At 44.2% G+C, this 22,581-nt stretch overlaps 1 protein-coding gene across 2 annotated transcripts in view; it reads right to left on the bottom strand.

Moving 5' to 3' along the window:
* The window catches only part of SOS1 (SOS Ras/Rac guanine nucleotide exchange factor 1), a 90,738-nt gene extending 74,309 nt beyond the window's left edge, over positions 1-16,429 (bottom strand). For both annotated transcript variants that reach the window (XM_032790829.2, XM_032790831.2), the window contains exon 1: positions 16,290-16,429. In XM_032790829.2, the coding sequence (XP_032646720.1) occupies positions 16,290-16,376 (87 nt within the window). In that variant the 5' untranslated portion in view covers positions 16,377-16,429. The remainder of the gene's footprint in view (positions 1-16,289) is intronic.
* Between the last annotated feature and the right edge of the window lie 6,152 nt (positions 16,430-22,581).

The raw sequence follows: 22,581 nt of genomic DNA, 5'->3' as shown, positions 1-22,581 counted from the left end.
ACATATTTGAAGAATCCCATCCTCTTGTCTTGAACATTTCTTGCCAGCTGTAACTCATTTGTTGCCTTAGCTTTCCTGATTTTATCCCTACATGCTTGCACTATTCCGATGTAGACTTCCTTGGTGACATGCCCCTCCTCTTTTGTATCCCTTTTGGTTTTTAGAGAGCTAAAAAGCTCCTTGTGAAGCCACATGGGCCTCCTGTGGCTCTTCTTACCTTTCCTCTGCATCGGAATAGCTTGATGTTGGGCCTCTAGAATTGTATCTTTTAAGAAATGCCAGACCTCTTCAACTCCTTTTCTTTCAAACTGGTCTTTCCATGGGAACTTGCATACTATTTCTCTGAGCTGAAATCTGCCTTTCTGAAGTCAAGTGTCCTTGATTTTCCTGTTCTCACACCCTCCTTTCCATGTAGAGTGACCAGATGTCCTGATTTTATAGGGACAGTCCCGATTTTTGGGTCTTTTTCTTTTATAGGCTCCTATTACCCCTCACCCCCCATCCCGATTTTTCACACTTGCTGTCTGGCCACCCTATTTCCATGGGATCTTGAATTTTATCAGATCATGATCACTTCCTCCCAAATTCCCAATCACCTTCACATCTGCAAGTAATTCATCCTTGTTGATCAAAACCAGATCCAAAATGGATGACCTCCTACTTGTTTCCTCAATTTTCTGAATCAGAAAGCTGACCCCCACACGTGCTAATAAATACATGAACTCAGAAGATGATGTTAATGTTTTGTTTACTCAGTTCATATAAACAGCCAAACATCACTCGAGTACCAAAGATCTCTATTTATCTGAACGCTTGACCACACCCTGAAATGAAATAAATGAGAGAGAGAGAGAGAGAGAGAGAGAGCGCACGCGCGCGCGAGCAGTGAGGTAGTGCAGAGGCATGTGATTGCTGTCAGAAGGTGTCAGTGAGCTTCAAATTATGGAATTATACCATAAGTGACTATTTCTACACAGATAAGAGAAAGCTGAATGGACACATTCTTGACTAGGCAGATAACTTGTCAAAATGAGTATTCTTTCATCTCTTTTTATAACTTTAAATCATAAGTTACAATACATACATAATACATTCATAAAACGTAAGACAGAGCAAACATGGCAACAGACAAAAGAACAAGGATCGTTTGGCTTTAGAAATAAGCTTTTAGGTATGGTAGACATACCAACTTTAAATATTTATTTGAACTATTTTGTGACTGGCCTATAAAGACTGAACTGATATGCTGGAGATTCAGTACTTAGAAAAATTGAAAGAACATTCTACTAGGGACAGGTGAACAACAGGATGGTGTGCTACCTTCCCAAAGCCAAGATGTGAGATGTCACTAAGATTTGATAGGCTTCTGAAGTCCACAGACGAGGATCTATTCGTGATAGTTCATATCCGCACTAATGACATTGCCTTGAAGGATATTTTACAGATAATAGATTACTTCAGAGAACTCTGAAACATGCATCTGAAATGAGGTTTTTTACCCACGAAAGCTTATGCCCAAATAAATCTGTTAGTCTTTAAGGTGCCACCAGACTCGTTTATGCTGAAAAAGAATGCCCAAGCTATCTTCTCAGAGATACTTCCTGTCCCATGAGAGAAGGAAGACAGAAGGCAGAAGATTCTGGAGGTGAACCGCTGGTTAGGTAAGTGCTGCAGGGTATGTTTTGTGGAACATCAGTCCACGTTCGATGTGGGGAGGGACCCATATAGTTTGGGTGGCCTCCGGATCAGGAGAAGTTGAACCAATCTCCTCAGGGGCAGGCTAGCCAGAGTACTCAGGAGGGCTTTTAATAACAGATATGAGCACTTATTTAGCACAAAATCGAGATGCTAAAAATAATCAAGGAGAAAAAGGACATGAAGAGAAGTTACTTAATTACCTATCCACCAGTGCTATTTTGAAAAAGAAAATGGTGCTCATAAATGACAACATAACCACAGAGCTGCTGCAAGCTGGTGAGGAACATCTGGTAAATGTGATGCACAAGCTACTCAACAAGATTTACAGACGAGAGAACAGTATCTGCCCATTAAAAAAAAAAAAAGAACTAAAAGCAAGTGCAAGAACTACAGAGAAATCAGCTTACCGAGTGTGCCAGGAAAAGCATTCACCGAGATATCGAAGAGGAAAAAGAAGAGTATGTGGAAGGGGCACTTGCAGAGGGACAGGCGGAATTTAAACCATGAGGAAGTACAATAGGTTAGCTATTTGTGAAAAGAACATAACTAAACCTGTTACAACAACTTTAGAGTTCAAACTGCCTTTTTATAGTATTTGGCAGAAAGAGGTATGGCGAATTTTAAGAATGCAGTGGCATCCCTTGGAAATTAATCAAGCTGACAGAAAACATCTAAAGAAAGTCGATGAGTGTGGTGAGAGTGACATGAAGCTGACAGAATGGTTTTGGGATCACCATAGAAGTGAGACAAGGATATACATTATTGCCAGATTTGTTCAACTGGGTATTGGAAGCTGTAGCACAGACAATGAATGGTTACGGCTGTAGCACAGACAAATGAAACAAGACAAGTCAAGGTATATGAGCGGAAGGTGCATACAGTCATAGGTGATATTGATCTCTATGGCAATGACCAAGTTGAATCTACAGAGAATACTTGACAAGGTAGACTTGAAAAGCAGAAAATTCAGACTGAAGATCAGCATGGAAAAGACAAAAAAGATGGCAATTGGAAGGCAAGAAGAGAAGGCATTGGATAGACATGGTGAAGAATGACATCAAACAAGAAGGTTTAAAGATGAACAATGCCATGAAGCAGATACAAGATAGAAAGCGGTAAAAAGACTTCATTTCAGCCCCATCATTGCTGCTGAGCTCACCAATAGGATTAAACAAAAGCACTACACAGACAGCAATCTTAGGAGTCTGAGTAGCAAACAAGGAATTGTAATTGCTCATTTCTTAATACAAATTTGATCTAGTTGGTATTACTGAAACCTGGTAGAATGATTTGCACCAAGCTCTCCCAAATGATGAGATAAAAGAGCTTCCCTTGGAGAACTTTGAAGTCCAAGATCTGCCTCACCAGGTAGTCTTCTGACCCCTGAACTGTGATGGAGGGAGGAGGTGGCTGTATCTGTCCAGAAAAGAAGTTGATGTACTTTCTCCAGCAGGGGAAATAATGGAATACCGGATGCACCTTGATCTATTCGGTAGCCAAAGTTTGAAGGCCACCAGGTTAATCAGCTGGATTACCTGGAATGGGCTGAGATATTGGTAGTCAGGTTTCCTTGAGGGCCAGGCTGTGTCCCCATGCATTGCACTGAGCCATACCTGACCACCGACTGTGATGTGAGGGGTGTCCTGCCAAAGGAGGTCAGTGTATCTTTTGCAATCCCTCTTGGCTGATTCTAGGTGGGTTTTCAATTCTTAATGGACATGGTGCAGGTGCTTACACAGGTTAGAGGCTAAAGGAATGTGGGAGGCTGCCAATATGGACAGGTGAAAATAAGGGTGGATGCCATAGTTGGCATAAAAAGGACTTTGGCAGATTGAGCTGTGGTCGGATTGGAATTGTTGTACATGAATTCAGCAAAGCGAAGCAGCACCCAGTCATTCTGAGGTAACTGATAAAGCAACTAATATACTGCTACAAAATTTGGTTCACTTGCTCCATCTGCCCATCAGTCTGCAGGTGATAGGCAGAGGAAACTTAGATTAACATCTAAGATCTTAAATAATTCCTTAAAAAAAAAAAAGAAATGAACTGAAATCCTCAGTCAAACAATGCCAGATGGTAAATCATGAAGATTTAGGATATGATTAAACGTATCTGTCGCCTCTGTAGTAGGAATTTTCCAGCAACTTATGAAAGAAGACAGCTTTATGAGAAGATTGATGATAATCAGTATGACTGGGTGGCCATGGAAATTCAGGTGGTCAGTGAGAAAGTCCATAGAAATAGATAACTAGGACTGGGATGGAGTTGCCAAGGGAACCAAAGTGCTGTGTGTGTGTGTGTGTGTGTGTGTGAGTATATGTGTGTGTGTGAGAGTGTGAGAGAGAGAGAGAGAAAGAGGAGGAGAACGCAAGAGGCTGTCCAAGCACATACATAAATTCTTGCAATGTTCACCAATATAGGTTTGGCCACCAGAAACTGAGAGATCAGTTTCAATAAATTTTTTAGCGACTGAAATGGCCTCTCGGGATGAGTCATGACATAGCTGGAGCATGGTTAGATGTGGTAGACTATAGGGAACACAGATCTGATCTTGGAACAAGAAAATCCCATTCTTGACCAATTTCAGAGTAGCAGCCGTGTAGCCCATGAAAGCTTACGCTCAAATAAATCTGTTAGTCTCTAAGGTGCCATGAGTACCTTCTTGACTGAGAAGTTTGAGCCAGGGGCCAGATCTGTGATGGCTGGCCTCAATTTTACCGCAAATGGACCATGAGGCAAGGAAGACGTGAAAAGACAGTAAATGGTTGTTTGCTAGTACGCTGACAAGATGACAGGGATTCAAGACTGTGGCAAGCTATGGGGGGTCTATTCCCTTGTCTAGGTACTCATTCTTGTAAGATAGTATGCCAGGCTTCACATTTTGGGTACCAGGGCAATAGGTCAGGGTAAAAGTCAAATCAGGAGGAGGAGAAAAGGGACCAACAGATCTAGTGTTGATTGAGAGCATTTGCGGTTTGCAGGTATTCTCAATTTTTTGATCTGTGAATATACCTAAACAAGAAAACCTGCGCCTTCCAAGTGATGACACCAGTCCTCAAAAGATAGCTTTGATGACCATCAGTTTCCTGTCAGAGACCTTGTAATTTTGTTTCACAGGCATCAGCTTTCAGGAGTGGAAAGAACAGAGATGGAGAACACTCAGGGACCTATTTGCTATGATAGCACTGCTCTGATCACATAATAGGAGTATCTGCTTTGACAATAAAAAGTTTAGTCAGCTCCAGGTGAACTAAGATGAGTGCTGATGTAAATGTTTCTTTCAGCTGATCAGTTGACACAGGAAGCCCAAAAGCAGTGTTCTCTGGCAGCAGCTGGGTAATTGGGGTCATTACCTTTGAAAACCTCACTGATGAACCACTGGTAGAAGTTGGCAAACTACAGAAAGCACTGGACATTGTAGACCTTTCTCAGCTCTGCTCAGTCCACACCTCTCTGGGATCCATATTTATTCCACTGGACGAAGTGATATAGCCTAAAAAGCCAAATGGAAGATACAAAGAGCTGTTGTTCTTTTGGGGCAATCGGAATTGGAGCCCCAGCAGTGGATGTAAACTGACAAAGTTTTTTAGCCAGATTCTCACTGAAGTATTCCTGTAGGTCAGTGGTTTTCAACCTTTTTTTTCATTTGTGGTCCCCTAAAAAATTTCAAATGGAGGTGCAGACCCATTTGGAAATGTTAGACAGTCTTTGGACACTCAGGGGTCTGCAAATCACAGGTTGCAGGGCCCCGAGTTCTGGGTCCAACAAGGGATAAATTAATTCAAATTAAATTTAAGCCCATGGCTGGAGGTTGATGGGGCAGCCATAATACTTACACAGGGACAGGACATCAGCTTTTTTTTTTTTTTTTTTTTAAATCAAACATTAGCAAAATCTCAATATTTTGCAGGGACTGGTGAGCCATTATCTCCTTGAATTACAGTGGCCTTCTCCACGGCATTCTTCATTTTCTTGGTGCCTAGTCACCATTGCTGGCAGTAGCCAGACCCACGCCATATCTCCTGCATCTTCCAGAAGATATTTGGATCATGGACTGAGAGCAAGAGGATGCAGAGCACGACTGGGAAGAGGGGTGATTTAAACAAGTTAGACTGGAGTTTCTTTGTGGCCTTGGATTTTGACAAGAAAGGGTGCAATTTTGTGGGTGACAGGACCTAAGTACAGCATGGTACCATCAATCAACTCTGAAGCAAGCTTTCTTTGTACCAGAACTTGGTTAGCCTTAATGAATTCTGCGTCCACAAAATTGCTGAAGACCCCTGAATCCACAAGCACAAGCTGTGTGAAGCTCACTTCAGGTATAGACGGGATGCAGACACAGAAAAAGACTTGCAGCTGGGTCTGGCAACAGTCCACAACTGTTAAAAATGCATGTTGGTAGAAGGGTCTGTTTGGCGAAGGACATGGTCATTTCCTGGATCTGCACAGGCCTGGATTTGATGGAGCATTTAGTGGCAAAGTAGTCTCACCCACCACAGTACAGGCAAAGGCTGTTCAATTGCCAGTACACCATCTGCCGCTCAGTGAGGCGTCTTCGCATTGTGCCAATCTGCACAGGTTCTGGCCCCGGGACTGCCTTTGGAGGCAGATGGGTATGAGACTGGGCTAGACTGGGCCTGGACATGTACCAGACAGTCAATAGTCAAGCCATATGTATAATTCGATGTCTGAGCTCAGTACAGTGTGTGTATGGGTCAACCTAGCCCAACTCATCATTTATGTTATCGTCTAGTCCCTGTGGAAGTGACAGACCTGAGCTGCCTTGTTCTATACTACATCAGTGAGCACACACTGAAAGCAGGCAGCATATGCTGAGATGGACCAATGCCCTTGTTTAAAAAACCGTAGGTGACTTGAGCAATACAAGTACAGTTCAGGTAACCTAAAGAGTGAAAAGGGACAAATGAACAGGTCAAAATGGCCAATGAACGGACTTGCCTGTTCTAGAAATGATACCTAGTCTAAGGAATCACCAGTTAGACTACATCTACACTAGCACTTCTGTCAGTAAAACTTTTGTTGATCAGGGGTGTGAAAAGAACTCAGCCCTAACCGACATAAGTTTCCCCAACAAAAGCGCTGGTGTGGACAGCACTATATTGGCTGGAGACACTCTCCCGCTGACATACCTACCACCGCTCATTGGGGGTGGTTTAATTATGCCGACAGGAGAGCTTTCTGCCATCGGCACAGAGCAGCTACACGGGAGACCTTACAGCGGCACAGCTACAGCAATACAGCTGTGCTGCTGTAAGGTCTGTAGCGTAGACATCACTGTAGTAATCTGATAAGCCTCTCTGGCAGCAGGACCTTCGGGGCTCGTTTTATGGATACTGCGGCTAGATTCACTGGAAGTACTCAGGCTGCCAGGATCTGTAAATGGACAGAGGAATTCTTCAATTGCAGCTGGGCAACCTGTCTCTGAAGGCACTGAACTAACTTCAACATCTCAGTAATGGATGTTCAGGGGGTTTCCATCTCAGCTGCCGGACTGAGCACAAAGAGGGGAGTCTGCTCAAACTGTCCAAATTGCAGGGTGGATGGATGAGGCAGAAGCAGATACTGGCTCACATAGAAACAGGCAGAGAGTCTGGAGCTGAAGCAAGGCCCAGCTGGACCAAGAACAGGCAGAGGCTGGAGCAGAAGCCAGGGGGCACGGGCAGTTTGTGAGAACTACTAAGCAATGGGAGTGCTCCTGGCCAGGTAATGACTGGAGACTGCTCAGCAGACTAGAGAAACTACTTCCAAAGGCAGGTATATAGGGTCCAAAGGGATCACCTGGGTTTTCACTGGTGCATTGGCTGAACCCTGGTTGGATGGAGTGGGGCCTATCACAAGACCTGCAGGTAACTGCCTCTGATGACTCACTTCAGGCTCAGGGATGGCTTAAGCAGGCTCAGCAGTAACTCAGAGATGACTCATGACACGGCTAGAATGCTTGTAGCAGAGCTCTGGAAGAACACACCTCCACTGCCCCCCCACAGCACTGAATTATAAAATTGGGGAAATAGTTGTAATGGAAAGATTGACAGCTCCACTGAAGAAGCAAATGAAAAATGTTTAGAAATTTGGTTTCCTTTCATCATTTACTTGGATACAGAACAATCTCCTGCTGCCAAAATAAAGAATCCACATTTCTGAATATCAATTTAATTTTCAATAATGACTGGAAGGAGTGGCTTTTGGATCTTTGTCAAACCACAGAAGTAGATTTTAGCCTACCTGAAATAGAAAGATTGGACTATACATTGCAGATTGAAAATGCTAAAGATGCAGAACTGGAAACTAATGACACTTTGCAAATGCAATTTGTATGAGGGTTTATTTGTGGAAATGTTATGGGCAGGGGAGACCACAGAATTGGAATTTTCTATACTGTAATTATACTAGAATTTTTATAAGAAATTTCCCTGAGATAACAAGAGATTGTTTGTGAGCGAGACTTCCCCCAAAAACTATAGAACAGGGGTGGCTCTAGACATTTCGCCATCCCAAGCAGGGCGGCACGCCCCGGGAGGTGCTCTGCCGGTCGCCGGTCCCGCGGCTCCGGTGGACCTCCTGCAGGCGTGCCTGCGGAGGTGGCCTGCCTGCCGCCCTCCCAGCGACCGGCAGAGCACCCCCTGCAGCATGCCGCCCCAAGCACGCGCTTGGCGTGCTAGGATCTGGAGCCGCCCCTGCTATAGAACTATTGATAGCACTCACTTGCTCATTACCTGCAGGTCTGAAAGCAACATAGTGAAACAGGCCATGGTGAATTGCACAGCTAGTTGAATGAAGTGAACAGTTATTCCTCCTGGTAAAAAAAAAAAAAAAAAAAAGAATACCTGGACACAAACCCATACACGTTGAATTGTTATCTAATCATCTTGATACTTTGTGATCCAGCCCAAGTTTTGCTATCTTCAAATTATACCAAGTACCTGTATTTTTTCCAATCACCAACTTTAGCAACTCTGTGTGGCTATGAAAGACTAACAGAGATTCAGATTTAGTTAACCACATCTTCAGTATACCCAGGGGGTGGTTTTACACATCTGGTAACAAGCTGTTATGAAGTGGGAGGTTTACAGCAAGAATTGGAAGGAGGTGGAGCAACTACTCAATTTTATGTTCCACAATCTGCAGGGATGACAGAAGTCCAGAACAACTGTGCCACGAAAGTTAATATAGGGAATGTCCCATATAGGTAATGCAGTAGAGACGAGAAACTGATGACATCCAGTGTTACTATGAGCAACAAGTCAAGCAATGGATTGGAGTGAAACCGTTTGAAATGAAGTCAGTTAAAAAGATGTGTTAAAACAGTTTCATAGGCAGGCATAGCATGAGTGCCCCAGCCAATTTGCATAGTTTTACAATCACTTTTGAAAAAGTTTTTTTTGCCCCATTACTATTCAAAAGACCTAGACATGGGAAGCTGACATTAGATGAGTTCCTGTACCTCTAGAAGCATTCTGTGTATGGTTACTTTGATTACAGTAAATTGTAAATAAAGAAAAATATTTTTCCCTCAGCTCTGTCAACTTAGGTAAAATAATTTCAAACAAGTGTGACTTTTCATAGTGTCTTTTAACTGAGTGTCGGTACCAGCTGCCTTGTGAATAATGCTCAAATATTTCATAATATTCTGTACTGATGTGAATGTGAAACTGTGGAACATTTTTATGGAAAGATAATCAGTTCTTTTGATTTACTTCTTTTGAGGATCACTAAAACATTTAAGATGTTCCTCAACTGCCACACTTTTTATCACAAAAACTAAGATTCAGGAGAGAAGCAGGCTCTAGGTATGCATGAAAGATCTCTACTGTCTGAATCAGTAGTATAATGTGTGGAAAGGTGGTGTAGGGGGAAGGTTCATCATCAGGCAGTCTCTAGAAGATAGTGTAAATTCACTAGACTGGAAGAATCTTGACTGAAGTTGCTGGAAGGCACTGACTGATGATGTCTAGTTACAACCTTAGTGTCTGTTTCCAAGCAGCAGTAAAACAGATTTTGATCATCCCCAGTCACCTAAACTCGAACATGAGATCTCTTATCTTCAACCTCAGACTCAGCTTCTGTCTGTAGTCTTATCTTGTTGCCTTAGCTTCTTAAACCTCACACTGGCTCCTGTTCCTTGCTTTCTTATCTTGGTGGAGCGCTAGGAATATTTTGCCCTTTGTCAATATCTTCCTTCAGTTATCGGAGGGCTTTGTGTTCCTCTGCTTTTGCTCCTTCAAAATACCACTGATCAGGCAAGGAAGCATCTCAGAGTGCACATCAACATCTTCCTTATTCAGTGCATTGCAGTCTATATCTGTCTTACTGGACTTTATATCTGTTCTAGTGGAGAATCAGAAGAAACAAGTTAAGGTCACTTTATCATTTGAACTTCGTAAGCACTGGAAGTTTGGAATGCAGCTGTTCAGTGAAAAGATGGGTGAGATTTAGAATATATCCTGAGTTTGACAAAATACCCTAAAAATTAGGATTTGAGGAATTCCTGAAGTATATTTACCTTAAGGAATTATTTTATTTGTTATTTCAAGTGTCCCAGGCAAGGATAAAAATTTGTCATTTTGGGCCTTTAAATATTCCTTGTTACATGCCAACCAAATGTAGCAAGAGGGTAATGACAGGCCATTCATAGACATCATAATGATGAATATTCCACTATTGTATGCTTCTTTCCTCGCTGGCTGGGAATATTCCACCTTGCCCTTCCCCTAAACCTGTATTGCTATACAGGTCAGAAACCTCGACCCTCTTACAGGCAGACTTCGGGCAGTTACATACATTCCCTATGCGCTGTCAGCTCCAAATCCTGAGAATAAAGTGTTCTGACTCTGTGCAAAACATCTAGCTCTCAGAGCTCTGGCATTCCTCCAATTGCTCATTATATTCAAAAGCGACGTTTGCATGCTCTTCTGCCATGTCACCAGGATGGTGAAACACCACCTCAGCACATCACACTCAAACTCTCCATCAACGCAGAAAGGGGTGCATGCCCTGAACCTATCTGGCACCACCCACAGGACTGCCCCAGAGATTTGTGGAGTCACAGGATTGAGCCAGATTGGGGAACTTCACTATGTGATGTTTGGTGAGATGCCATCAACCATGGTCAGTCTAGCTAGTACAACAATCCTCAAAAAACTATGTGTTTGATGATGATGCTTTCCCTATCATATCAGGGTATGAAAAATTTTAATTGGACACAGAAAAAGAATGCTTTCTTGTATATTATATAGTATGTTACTCTCCAAAGAGTCCCATTAAAGTCAGACATGCTAACCAATCTGGGTATGTAGGCATCCTTCAGTCTCGAAAGACCATAGGTACGTGCCCAAGGGGTGAAGAATATACTCAGTTGCTTTTAAGACAGCTGTGAACATGGCTGAAGAAACCCAAGAGAATCTCTGCCATATGTCAAACTTAAAGGTGATGTTTTGATGTTTTGGGCTCTGCCTTCTGCAAGCTCTTTTTTCTGCTAAACTGGATTGCTTCCTCTCGTAACTCTGGAGACCTTTGTTAAGCTCTTATTTCCAAAGGCTGTGGTCTTGAGTATGATCTTCCCATTTGTCCACATCCATGTCCATTTCTTTGAGGTGTCACTTGCACACATTCTTGAAATGCAATTTTGGGTGTCCTTTGGGTCTTCTTCCAGATCCCAATTAGCCATAGAGGATGTCCTTCGGAATGTGCCCATCAACATGGGTAAGGGTATTAAAATCTGGCAAGGTGACTGGGAAAGGAGTAGGAAAAAGAAAGCTCTCTCTTCCTTCTAGCAATCAGTTGGTGTGTGCAAGCTTCAGATGTATACAACACCTATTGACAGACAGGGTACGTCTGTATAGCGTTTTGGAACCCACGGGAATGAGCCTCTCAGCTCAGGTCAACAGACTCCGAGTTGAGGGGCTCTAAAAAGAGATACACAGACAGAACTGAAATTGCAGCATGTTTTCAGAGCCAAAACTCCAGCCCATACTGCAACTGCATAGCTATGCAGACAGTGCTTTCTTTAGAGCACTAGTGCCAGCGTCCCTGAGCCTGAGTCTATCGACATGGGCTGGAAGGCTCGCTCCCATGGGCTCCAAAACACTGTAGATATGCCCAGGGACATTATGGGAAGATTCATGAACTGCTAGAATTAAGAGCACTGGACACTGTCTCCAGGGTGCTATCTCTAGATCTCCCCAGCTGCCACCACCCCTAGCTCCACCAATCCTACATACTGGCCTCTAGCTATAGGTTTAGCCCTCTGGCCAGTAGAGTGTGAAACTTTTACCAGATGCATACTAGTTGCAGAGCTTAACAATTGCATTGCTGAAATATTTGATGCATTGATAAAGATGAGTTCCACTGTGATCTTATTTTTATAGTATCAATTTTGTCCATAATGGACCCATGGCTTTATTCTGGGGGATTCTCCCCCACCGCATTTTGTACCTGTAGAATTTAGCAATATATATAAGTTTAGCTTTTCCAGGAGCTTTAATGTTTAAATGTTCTCAGTTGTATTCAGCTGCTTATCTCTGGCTCATTCCCAATGGGATTTTACTAAAATGGATGCAAGTTAAGCGCGGAAGTTTCCATTTCTATCTTTATAACAAATAATGGTAGCAGCTGTAACCTAGGATTCTAGAGAATGGTAGGCAGTATCTAGAATGAAGATATGAAGCAGACAGTGGTCTCAAGAACAATGGAGCAGTTAAAATTTGTTACATTGATGCAAATTAATGCATAGGGGGGAAGCTTCAGAACTCACCTACCCCCAATATTTCCCAAATCCAAGTAAGTCTGCCTCTCATTCCCCAGATATACACAGTGAATCAGAATAAATGCAATACATCAGAGGTTGGCAACCTTTCAGAAGTGCTGTGCCGAGTCTTCATTTATTCACTCTCATTTAAGGTTTTGCGTGCGAGTCATACATTTTAACGTTTTTAGAAGGTCTCTTTCTATAAGTCTATAATATATAACTAAACTGTTGTTGTATGTAAAGTAAATAATGTTTTTAAAATGTTTAAGAAGCTTCATTTAAAATTAAATTAAAATTCAGAGCCCCCTGGATTGGTGGCCAGGACCCAGGCAGTGTGAGTGCCACTGAAAATCAGCTCACGTGCCGTCTTCGGCACACGTGCCATAGGTTGCCTACCCCTGCAATACGTAGAAATCAAAAGGAATGCTACCTAGTATGGCAGGTTTCTCATCATCCCTGGCGGTTCACTTTCATCGACTTCTGACAGTTGGCCTCAAACTCCAGGACTCCTTTCTTGCTGGTCCCTCAGGAAGCACCCCCTCATGAAAGTTTCTCCAGCAAACACTGATAATCGAGGCCAGCTCACTGGCCGGCTTGCTCATCAAGATAGAAACAAACACTTCACAGAAGCAGCAAGTGCCCTGAGTGGTTCCAAAAGAATTGTTATTGCTGGAGCTCCTACTAGTCTTCTTGATCTTGCCCGGGATTGCCTGACACTGTGCTTAGTGCCCCATTTAGTGAACATCTGAGACATCCTGCACCTTGCTGCTCCAGATCCCAGGAAGCCCTAGTTCAGCTTGCTGCTCAAATGTTTAGATGTATGGCAAGAAGCAAAGATATGGGTAGCTAGTCCAGAAGTTTAGTGATCATGTGTGCACTGCAACAGCAAATACTTTGGAGAACACACAGATAAGACTCTGTTACCACAAGCAGAACAGCACAGAGTGCCAGAGACCTTGGGAAAACATGCTCAATCTGGAACATGAGGCAAATGCATTGTAAGATGAAGTCAGAAAGACAGGCTGACTTGATACAGCTGAGGGCTGGTTTACACTACGGGAGAAAATCAATCTCAGATACGCAACTTCAGCTACGTGAATAACGCAGCTGAAGTCGAAGTATCTAAGATCGAATTACTCACCATCCTCACGGCGTGGGATCGATGTCCGCAGCTCCCCATGTCAATTCTGCAACTCTGTTCGGGTTGGTGGAGTTCCGGAATCGATATAAGCTCATTCGGGGATTGATATATCGCATCTAGATGAGACGCGATATATCGATCCCCGAGCAATCAATTGCTACCCGCCGATACGGCGGGTAGTGAAGACATAGCCTCAAACACTTGCGACTTCTAGTCCGCAGTGGGAAGTGCACCAGTTCAGCCAGAACTGAGAGTAAGTGTTTCACTCAGAAGTTCCAGTTAACTGTTAAAACCAACACACTTGTAAAATGCCTAGAATGTCTGTTGTATGTGAAATAAGATATTGAGTAAGTTTTGCAGTCTGAATCCATTCCAAGCAATGGTTTCTTGAACCCCTTTTGTCTTGCTTTCTACGGACGAAGTTCAAAAGTGGATCATAAGATAGCTTGACCATTTTCCCCATATTCTATTTTACCAACACACACAAATTCTAATGAACACATAGGAGTGAGACTTACTGTTCCCTCATTCCTAGTAAAGAATCCTTAGCAAAAAGCATTCTTACAAAAATACACTAAAACTAAAGTCACTAAATCACAGTTCTAATTAAGTAAAATACTTTCACTATAAAGTTTCCCCCCACCCCGCCACATAAGCTCTTGTAGAATGTACAAGTAAAATATATTTTTTTTCCCTTTCATAAAGAGTTGAATGTTATTTTTAAAGGACAGGTTAACCTACGTGACTCACAGCTGAGAAATTTCAATTTCAGCCATACTGTTTCATATACACAAAAATGGAGGAGGATAAACAAATATTTAATTATAACTTTCAAAGTTAGAGCAAGCAGGCCTTTAGAGCTGTGCTCCGGCTCCGCTCCAGCTAAAAACCTGCAGCTCCACTGCTCCGGAGCTGCTCCGCACTCCAGCTCTGGCCTCCACTTCGAAGCCCTGAAGCAAGTTCCTTTAAACTGATATTTTTTAAAACATGTTTTAAACTGCACATATACTTGTACAAGTAAGCCATTATACAACATTAAAAAAGGAGATTGACAACACGCTACCTTGACTAGGCTGAAAAGATCACTTCTGGAACTAATGAACTGGGAGAAGAGAGAGTCCCATAAAAAGGTATAAACAAAAACAATGAATTTCTGAGCCAAACTGGAAAACAAGTGGAATAAGTCCAAGAACAAAGTTGCACTAGCAAATTATGAGCCTGATCTCCCTGGTAATGTAAGACCAAGTGAAACTGAGAAAGGATAAACAGAATAGAAACAATGATCCACAATAACAAGAAAACATAATCAAATTCACTTTATCATCTGCAAACATAGCAACCAAAGAAAAATCTGTCAGGATCTCCTCCCAGGCCTCAGCAAAGGTTTAATAGCATAGTGTTGCACAGTGAGGTCTCACATTACTGAGGTCATAAAATTTATTGAAGTACATTCACTATGATATGAAGTATCATAAATAAAACAAAACTAGAGATGTCAAATGGTTAATTTTTAAATTGTGTTTGCAATATTTGATATCATCTGATGGATCAGTCAGTCATTAATGCAAATAAATGAAGCCATACGGGGGGGGGGGGGGGGTCACCACTGCTACGGTCATACACATGCCCCAAATTGCTCACGCTCTGGTTATAAATTAGGCTGCCATACCACCAGTTCAACAGGAGAGAAGCACCAACACACTAACTCCAGGGTACGCAGGGGTCACATCAACTCATCTAAATATTTGCCTAATTTTACAACAGACTATCGAATAAGCACTAGACAAACTAAAATTTCACACAGCCAATGACTTGTTTATACTGCTCTATATACTATCCATTGAAATGTAAGTACAGTATTTGTATTCCAACTGATTTATTTTATAATTCTATGCTAAAAATGAAAAAAATAAGCCCTTTTCAGTAAATGTGTGACTGTGACACTTTTGTATTTCTAGGTCTGATTTTGTAAGCAAGTAGTTTTTAAGTGAGATGAAACTTGGGGGTACTCAAGCAAGTGACCTCTGTGGTCATTCAGGAACAGACTTAAAGGAGGCAATTTTGCAGCAGAAAAGCTTCAAAAACGGACTCCAATGAGAAACTGCTGAGCTTGAATTAATATGCAAACTAGATATCATTAACTTGGGTTTGAATAAAGACCAGGAATGGCTGGGTCATTACACATATTGAATCTATTTCCCCACATTAAATATCCTCACACCTTCTTGCCAGCTGTCTAAAATGGGGCATCTTGATTATCACTACAAACGTTTTTTCCTCCTGCTGATAACATCTCAGCTTAAGTCATTAGCCTCTTAGCATCGGGATGGCTGCTTCCACCTTTTCCTGTCCTGTATGTGTCTCTCTTCTTACTGCATGTTCCAGTCCAGGCACCCGATGAAGCGGGCTGTAGCCCACCAAAGCTTATGCTCAAACAAATGTGTCAGTCTCCCGGGTGCCACCTGGACTGCTGTTCTTTTGGCAGATACAGACTCGCAGGGCTGCTACTCCGAAATCGAGCAGCTCAGACTCCTGAAAGGGAGCGAAGGGCGAGAGGAGCGTCCATGCGCCCCACTGGTCGCACCAGGCAGGGGCAGCCCCCGCGCTGGCTTGTAGGACCAGCAGCCCCGCCGCCGTGCAGCCATGGGCCGCCCCCCCGGGCCGAGGACTCGCCCCGCCCCTCACCTTTTTGAGGGCCGGCACCAGCAGCCCCCGCCACTTGGGCGCGTTCTCCTCGCTGAAGAACTCGTAGAGCAGCGGCGGCGCCTGCATCCTGCCGCTGGCGGGCTCCCGGCGGGGCAGGCGGGATCAGTGGGCGGCCCGGCGCGGCGGCCGGCAGCCGGAGGGCAGCGGCAGCGCCCGCCAGCGGCAGGACTCAGCGGCCGGGGAGCGGCAGCGGCGGCATCCCAGCACCGCCCCGGTCTCTCCTCAGCGCCCGCCCCACGCAGGGCCCCGAGGCCGGAGGCGCTCAGCGGGGCGAGTCGGCGCTGGAGGCATCGCAGCTACAACGGCGCGGACCCTAGCCCCCCCGCAGCCCGTGCCGCCGGACTGCGAGCCCGGCCCACCCGGGACACACCGCGCGCACAGGCCGGTGTCCCCGCTTCGCGCTGCAGGGCGGTAAGGTCACTGCGCGCCTCGCCTCCCCGGGGGCGGTGGGGGGAGGGTCTGCAGCGGGAGCTCGAGCGCGGCCGGAATTCTCGGGGCTTTTTCCTCGCCCTGACGGTTACTCCCGAGGGCGCGTGCGCAGTGCGGGTCGGCCGATGAGCGCAGGCGCGAGGCATATGCCCCCGCCCACTCGCCCTGGGCCAGGGCGAAAGCGCGGGTCAGCCGGAGCCGTCAGGGATCTCAGCAGAGCGCCGAGTGCCTCGCTGGGCTGGCGGAGGAGCGGGCCGTCAGACAGCGCCCCTGTCAGGTAGGGAGGGTCCAGAGCACCTCCCTCGTTGTCCCAGCCCCCGCCCATGCCAACCCCCTGACCCTGCGTAGGCGTTGGGGGGGGCTGCCCCCCTCCCCTCCCTATCTCAGTGCCTTGGGCAGAGATGGGGGCTGGCTGCCCCAGGGGAAGGGGAGACACGGGTCAGGCCCTGAATCCATCGCACACTCCACCCAGTGTCCTCAGGCCTGCGCCATGCCTCAGTTTCCCCACCTATAGACCAGGGCCAGTGGAACGGACCTTCGTGAAATCAAAGCAGGGGAGACCCCCCCCCGCCTGGGGGTACTAGTACCCAAGGGGGGCACCCCCCAACCCCGCCAGGGAGGGGCGGAAAGGGGTTGCAGAGAGGAGCCAGCCAGCCACTCCAGCTCCACCAGGAGCCAAAGCAGCCAAAACCAGGACAGCGAGAGAACTTTCCATCGTTTTGACTGAATGGTCTTGGCCCAGTGCAGATCGGCTCTTTGCTCCAACCTCCCTACCCTCAGTCTCTTCACCACCGCTTACCCTCTTCTTCCTGCCTCACCCTTTTGCTTTCCATTTAGCTGATCCCCTCCCAAGGAAAGAAATAGTGGCACAAACAAGCCGCTTGCTGCCATCCCATTGTTTTGGGGCCATCTAGGTTTTAAGGTCTTTAGGGCCAGGACTACCTGGTACTCTGTTTCTACAGCACCTAGCACAATGGAGCCCTATTATTAGCGGCCATTAGGTGGTATCATAAACTGGGTTAATGCTAATTATATTTAAAAGCTACATGTCTGTAAAATTGAGTAATAGCACCGGCCTACCTCCCCAGCATAAATCATGAGGATAAATATTGTAACTAAATCAGGGTGGATTTGATTTAAATCACTAGTCCGAAAGACTCAATTTAATCATGGATTTTTACATAAAAGTGTATTCCTGTTGGTTGTTATAACCTTAATACATATTCTTCACAACTCTGAGATAGATGAGACCCAAACTGGGTCTCTTTTACAGCCTGCTGCTATTATAGGTTTTCCCTCCTGGTTAGGGAATGGTATGGTAGATCTCAAATCAATGAAGGCTACGCTCAGAAAGACCTCAAGACTTCTGGAATATGCTGATCAAACAGTTTCACTTTTGTTTCTAGTGCCTGTCCCTCCCTTCTCATTTTTATCTCCAGACTTCTTCTCTTTCTCCAGATCTATTCCACCCCTACACATCTGTTCACTGAACTTTTTAAAAGTTTGCACTTTTAGAGAAAGGTAAGGGACTGACTGTGTACACAAATTTGCAGAGGGAGAACAGGGTTGAGTGAGGTCTGTTATTTTTCACCTCTATACATTATTTAAAAACATTTTTGCTCTTAAACAAGCATGTTATCTCTGGAGACACGAATCCACAGTTTGAGAACTGCAAAACTAAGCATCTCTGATGGCCTCTTCTAGACTTAGCACTGAGTCCCATTGGGCAGATAGGAAGATTAACCTACACAAACTATACAGAAAGCCCTGGAACCCCATAAGATTGGGTCCCTAATCCATGAATTATTGGAACTCATTTACAAAACTTCTTACATGAATATATTGTCTCATACTATAGAATTTATAATCCCTATTCCATGATGAGATATTTGAGCTATAATGTATCTTAAAACTATTTTTAGATAATTTTTTTCCTCAAAAAGCAATAAAAAATCCAATTTAAATAAAAAAATCCAATTTTTAATTTCTTAAAAAAATCATTGATTTTTATCCACTCTGATCTAAATGCCTCCCCATAGTATAATGGGGGCTTAGATCACTGACCTGAACTACCACCCTTGGAACTTTCCAGCTGGTTCTTTCCTCACCCCAGTCAACAAAGAAACTCCCTGCACCTTCTCAAGCACCGCTGCAGAGCTTCAGCCCATTTCGCTTAAGCAACTGCACTTTGCAGTCAGGTGCAGTTTATTTAATTTCTAGGCAAAGGTTTAAACACAACAGATTACCTGAAAGATTCCAGAATTTCATATTCAAAGGCTCCAATCATCTCTTCTCAATGTTATTTTGTCCTTTTAATATATTTTTGAAAACTTTGGGGACAAAGATTTGGAAGGTCTGTGTACACTGCATTGTAAACCTGGGTCTGTGAGACCTGGCTTGTGGACTTGGTGTTTCCATGCCCACGCTTGAGCGTCCACACTGCATTGTAAACCTTGGTTTACAATTGCTGGACCCAGGTCTCAGAACTGTGCTAACACATTCATACTGTGCTACGCAGAACCTTATGGCTTGGGTTTGTGACTTGAGCTGCATCCACACTGCAAAATGACAAGGCTTAGACACCAGTCACAGCAGGACTGTCTCTCTGCCCCACACCCAACAGGGTCATAGGACCTGGGTCGTGAGCGATTGCTGATCTGAATCAGACTGATTTGTATGTGGACAGAAGAGGGGACTGAGCTCAAACACGAGTCAGAGTGTGGGTTTAGTGTGCAGTGTAGACATACCCAATGAGTGAAGCTGAATGAAGTGAGCATGTTATTTTTGTAAAGAAAATATACTTGATTTTGGATGCTGGCTGGACTCTTAAAACACAATTCCAGCTTTAACTTTTTAAAAGGATGTGTTTTATTTGTGAATTATGGTTGTGAATTATGTGACTTTCCGTACCTTAGGCACTCCTGATATTTGTAATGACATTGCTGTTAGTGTATTTTTGAAATATTGGTTTTGATTGTTTTGGTGTTTTGTAATGTTTTTAAAATATTGTTAACATTAGCCCCCAACTATTATTTTCAAAGTTCATTGCACATGTCAACTTTCAATTTTTTCACTCACAACAAAGAATGGGGAAAGAAATTTCTCCTATTTTACAAATAGTCACCAACACCAACAACTGTCACTCACTTAATGAAACCAAATGGTCCCATCTATAAGGCGTCATTACCAACTGCCAGGAACTGTCACAAGAACCACTCATTGCCTCTGCTGCCACCGTCTCCATGACAAAAATTGGCATGAAATCTCACCAGTTGTTATGAAATGACAAGTGGCCATGAATTGCTACCAGCTCCCAAGAGAGACAAATTGTCACCAACTATCTCATTTTACTGACTGCCACACTCTTCCACCAACAAATAACTAGCTATTGCAACCTCTGACCTGACATCCCCACTTGGAACCATATACCAAATGTAACTAATTCTCTCCAGATGTCAGACTCATGAACAGCCACAAAATGTCCACAATTTTCAGTGAAGCCCATCAAATGGAAACAGCTGGTGAAAAATTCCTGATCAGTCACAACCTGCAGCCAACAAAGGAGAATAATCAGCTATCAGCATCTTTCATTACCTGTCTTCAGTTGACAAGAACTGCCACACAGCACCAACCGCCTGGATTGTCACCAACTGAAACTGTTAGAGTTGCCAAATCTCATGATTTTTATTGTGAGGTTAGGAATATTTGACATTTTTCTTAAAGCCCCAGCTGCTGGAATCAAGTGATTATGAATCTCAACTTTCGTTATTTGATGTTTCTAGCTCTCATGATTGCTGAGAAAAACTTAAAAATGGAATGAGTGCCCCCAATAGCTCAGAAACCAGAAGGCAAATAAAAAGAATACATTTTTGGTTGGTTGGTTTGTTTTTTTAAATCTCAGGGGGCTTTTTAGGCCTGAATTGTGATTTGAATGGGCGAGATTGGCAATACTGCTGACACCAGTCATCACCTCTACAGGACACCAGCTATTGCTATTGGCACCAGTTGTTTCCAAATGAGACCAACTATCACCAACTGAAATCAAGAGCTGCCAACTGTCACTCTGTCAGGACGCTCTCATCCTGCAGATGCGGCGGCCTTTGCCTTGCATCACATTCCTTTGCTTGTATGGTAGTTTACCCTCCTGCTAAACCAAAACTCCATCTCCATTCCAAGGTAACAAAAGTCCAAATAAATCTAAGTACAAACAAAATCGCAGTTGCCCAAATCCTCTCCCCTGTGGAAGCAGCAGCACTCCTCGTGATCCCTCAGGCAAAGGGGAATCCCTGCTCTTCCTTGGGGAATGCCTCCGTTCTAGGCACAAGCCAGGATCAGGGAAATGATGGCTCTGGAGCCTGCCGTAACCGCAAGTTAGCTCAAATTAGTACCCTGGTGTTATTCCAAACTAGCCTGGTGAGTGAGAGCAGTGTCCACATCACAAACAATGGTAGGATTAGCATCGGATCAATTGTAACTCGAACTGCTGCATCTCCCACTAGCTCAAGCATCAGCGATGCTCCAGCTTCAAATCTCTATCACCCCCAGCCTAGCTAGCACCTTTTAATTCAAGCTGGAGATTTCTGTGTGCAGACGAGTCAGGTTAAAGGCAAAACCCAAATGATATCTTAGCTAGTGAAGACAAGACCTAATACTGGCTTAAGAGCATGACAGAACTTTTTTACAGGAATTGGGGAATCTTCCTTTGCTGAAACATACCCTCAATCTTTTCTATTCTTATCTCCTGAGATAAGCAGTAGTGCTGGAGGACAAATACAAAGGCAGGGAAATTTCTAGCTGCCTCCATACACTATCTTCACCAGTGCTAAGAGAATAAGGAATAGTGACAAGTGAAAGGGTCCAGCCACTCTCTTTTGTGCATCCAACAAATTATTGAGCAATACCTGGAAGTCAACTGAGCCTTTCCCAGAAGTTCAGGCATATCCTCCCTCTCTCCTCCAGAAGAATTATTTTGAATATGTATTTAATGCACCTATTCTAGTGCATTCTAAATGCTGTGAAGTGCTCTTTATTAGCATTAGCCACAGAAGGGAATGACTTCCACCAGAAGCAGGGAAAGCTCAATCCCCCTTAATTACTATGAAAAAAATCCAATGTGCATATATTTAATTGTAAGAGCTGCAGAATGACCCCGATAACATGAGGCTCTATGGTCACGTTGATTTTATCCCCCATCTCCATCCCATTCTATTGTATATTTTGGCAACATCCTGTTTCCTGTGCTCATTTCTGTTATCTCAATCCTTCACCCTGTTCTTTTTGTAAACTCCCCTCCCATCTCCAAATCTCACCCCCACACATCTCTTCACTCATCCTTCCAGACGTTCTCAATAGTAATATGCTCTTAGACCAAGGAGGTGGGAAAGCAGGCAGGAATCCCTGGACAGCTAGGGAACAGAGTGGGTGGCTGTCTGTCTTCTCTGCTGCTCTCAGGAGGAAGTGGATGGTTCTTTGCCAGTCCCAGAGAGGAATCACGAGCTGAGGGTCTCCCTCTTTCCGCATCTAGGCCTGAAGGGGAGCATGGGAGGATACTGTTCAGCGGTGAAGCTCAGTGTCGACCCAGGCAACAGAGGAACTGCAGCCAGAAGAGGGCACCCACTTCAGCTCCACAGACAGAGGCAGCCCCTGCTGGAAAGGAATTTAGCTGAAGCTAAAATATGTGCTCCAGGAAAATCAGGGATGAAGGGACGTCCTGAAGAATCCAGGAAGCTATTGGCCAGCCAGCGAAGTGCCCAGTTGTCTTAGACCAGCCCTGAAAGTGTGAGACACACTTACCAATATCATTCTCCTCTGTAGTACAGCCTGTCCCATACAAGTTGAGTAA

Source organism: Chelonoidis abingdonii, chromosome 3, assembly GCF_003597395.2.
Source record: "Chelonoidis abingdonii isolate Lonesome George chromosome 3, CheloAbing_2.0, whole genome shotgun sequence".
In the NCBI taxonomy this organism is placed as follows: Eukaryota; Metazoa; Chordata; order Testudines; family Testudinidae; genus Chelonoidis; species Chelonoidis abingdonii.
Note: the sequence above shows the minus strand (reverse complement) of the source record. Positions and strands in the feature narration are given on the sequence as shown.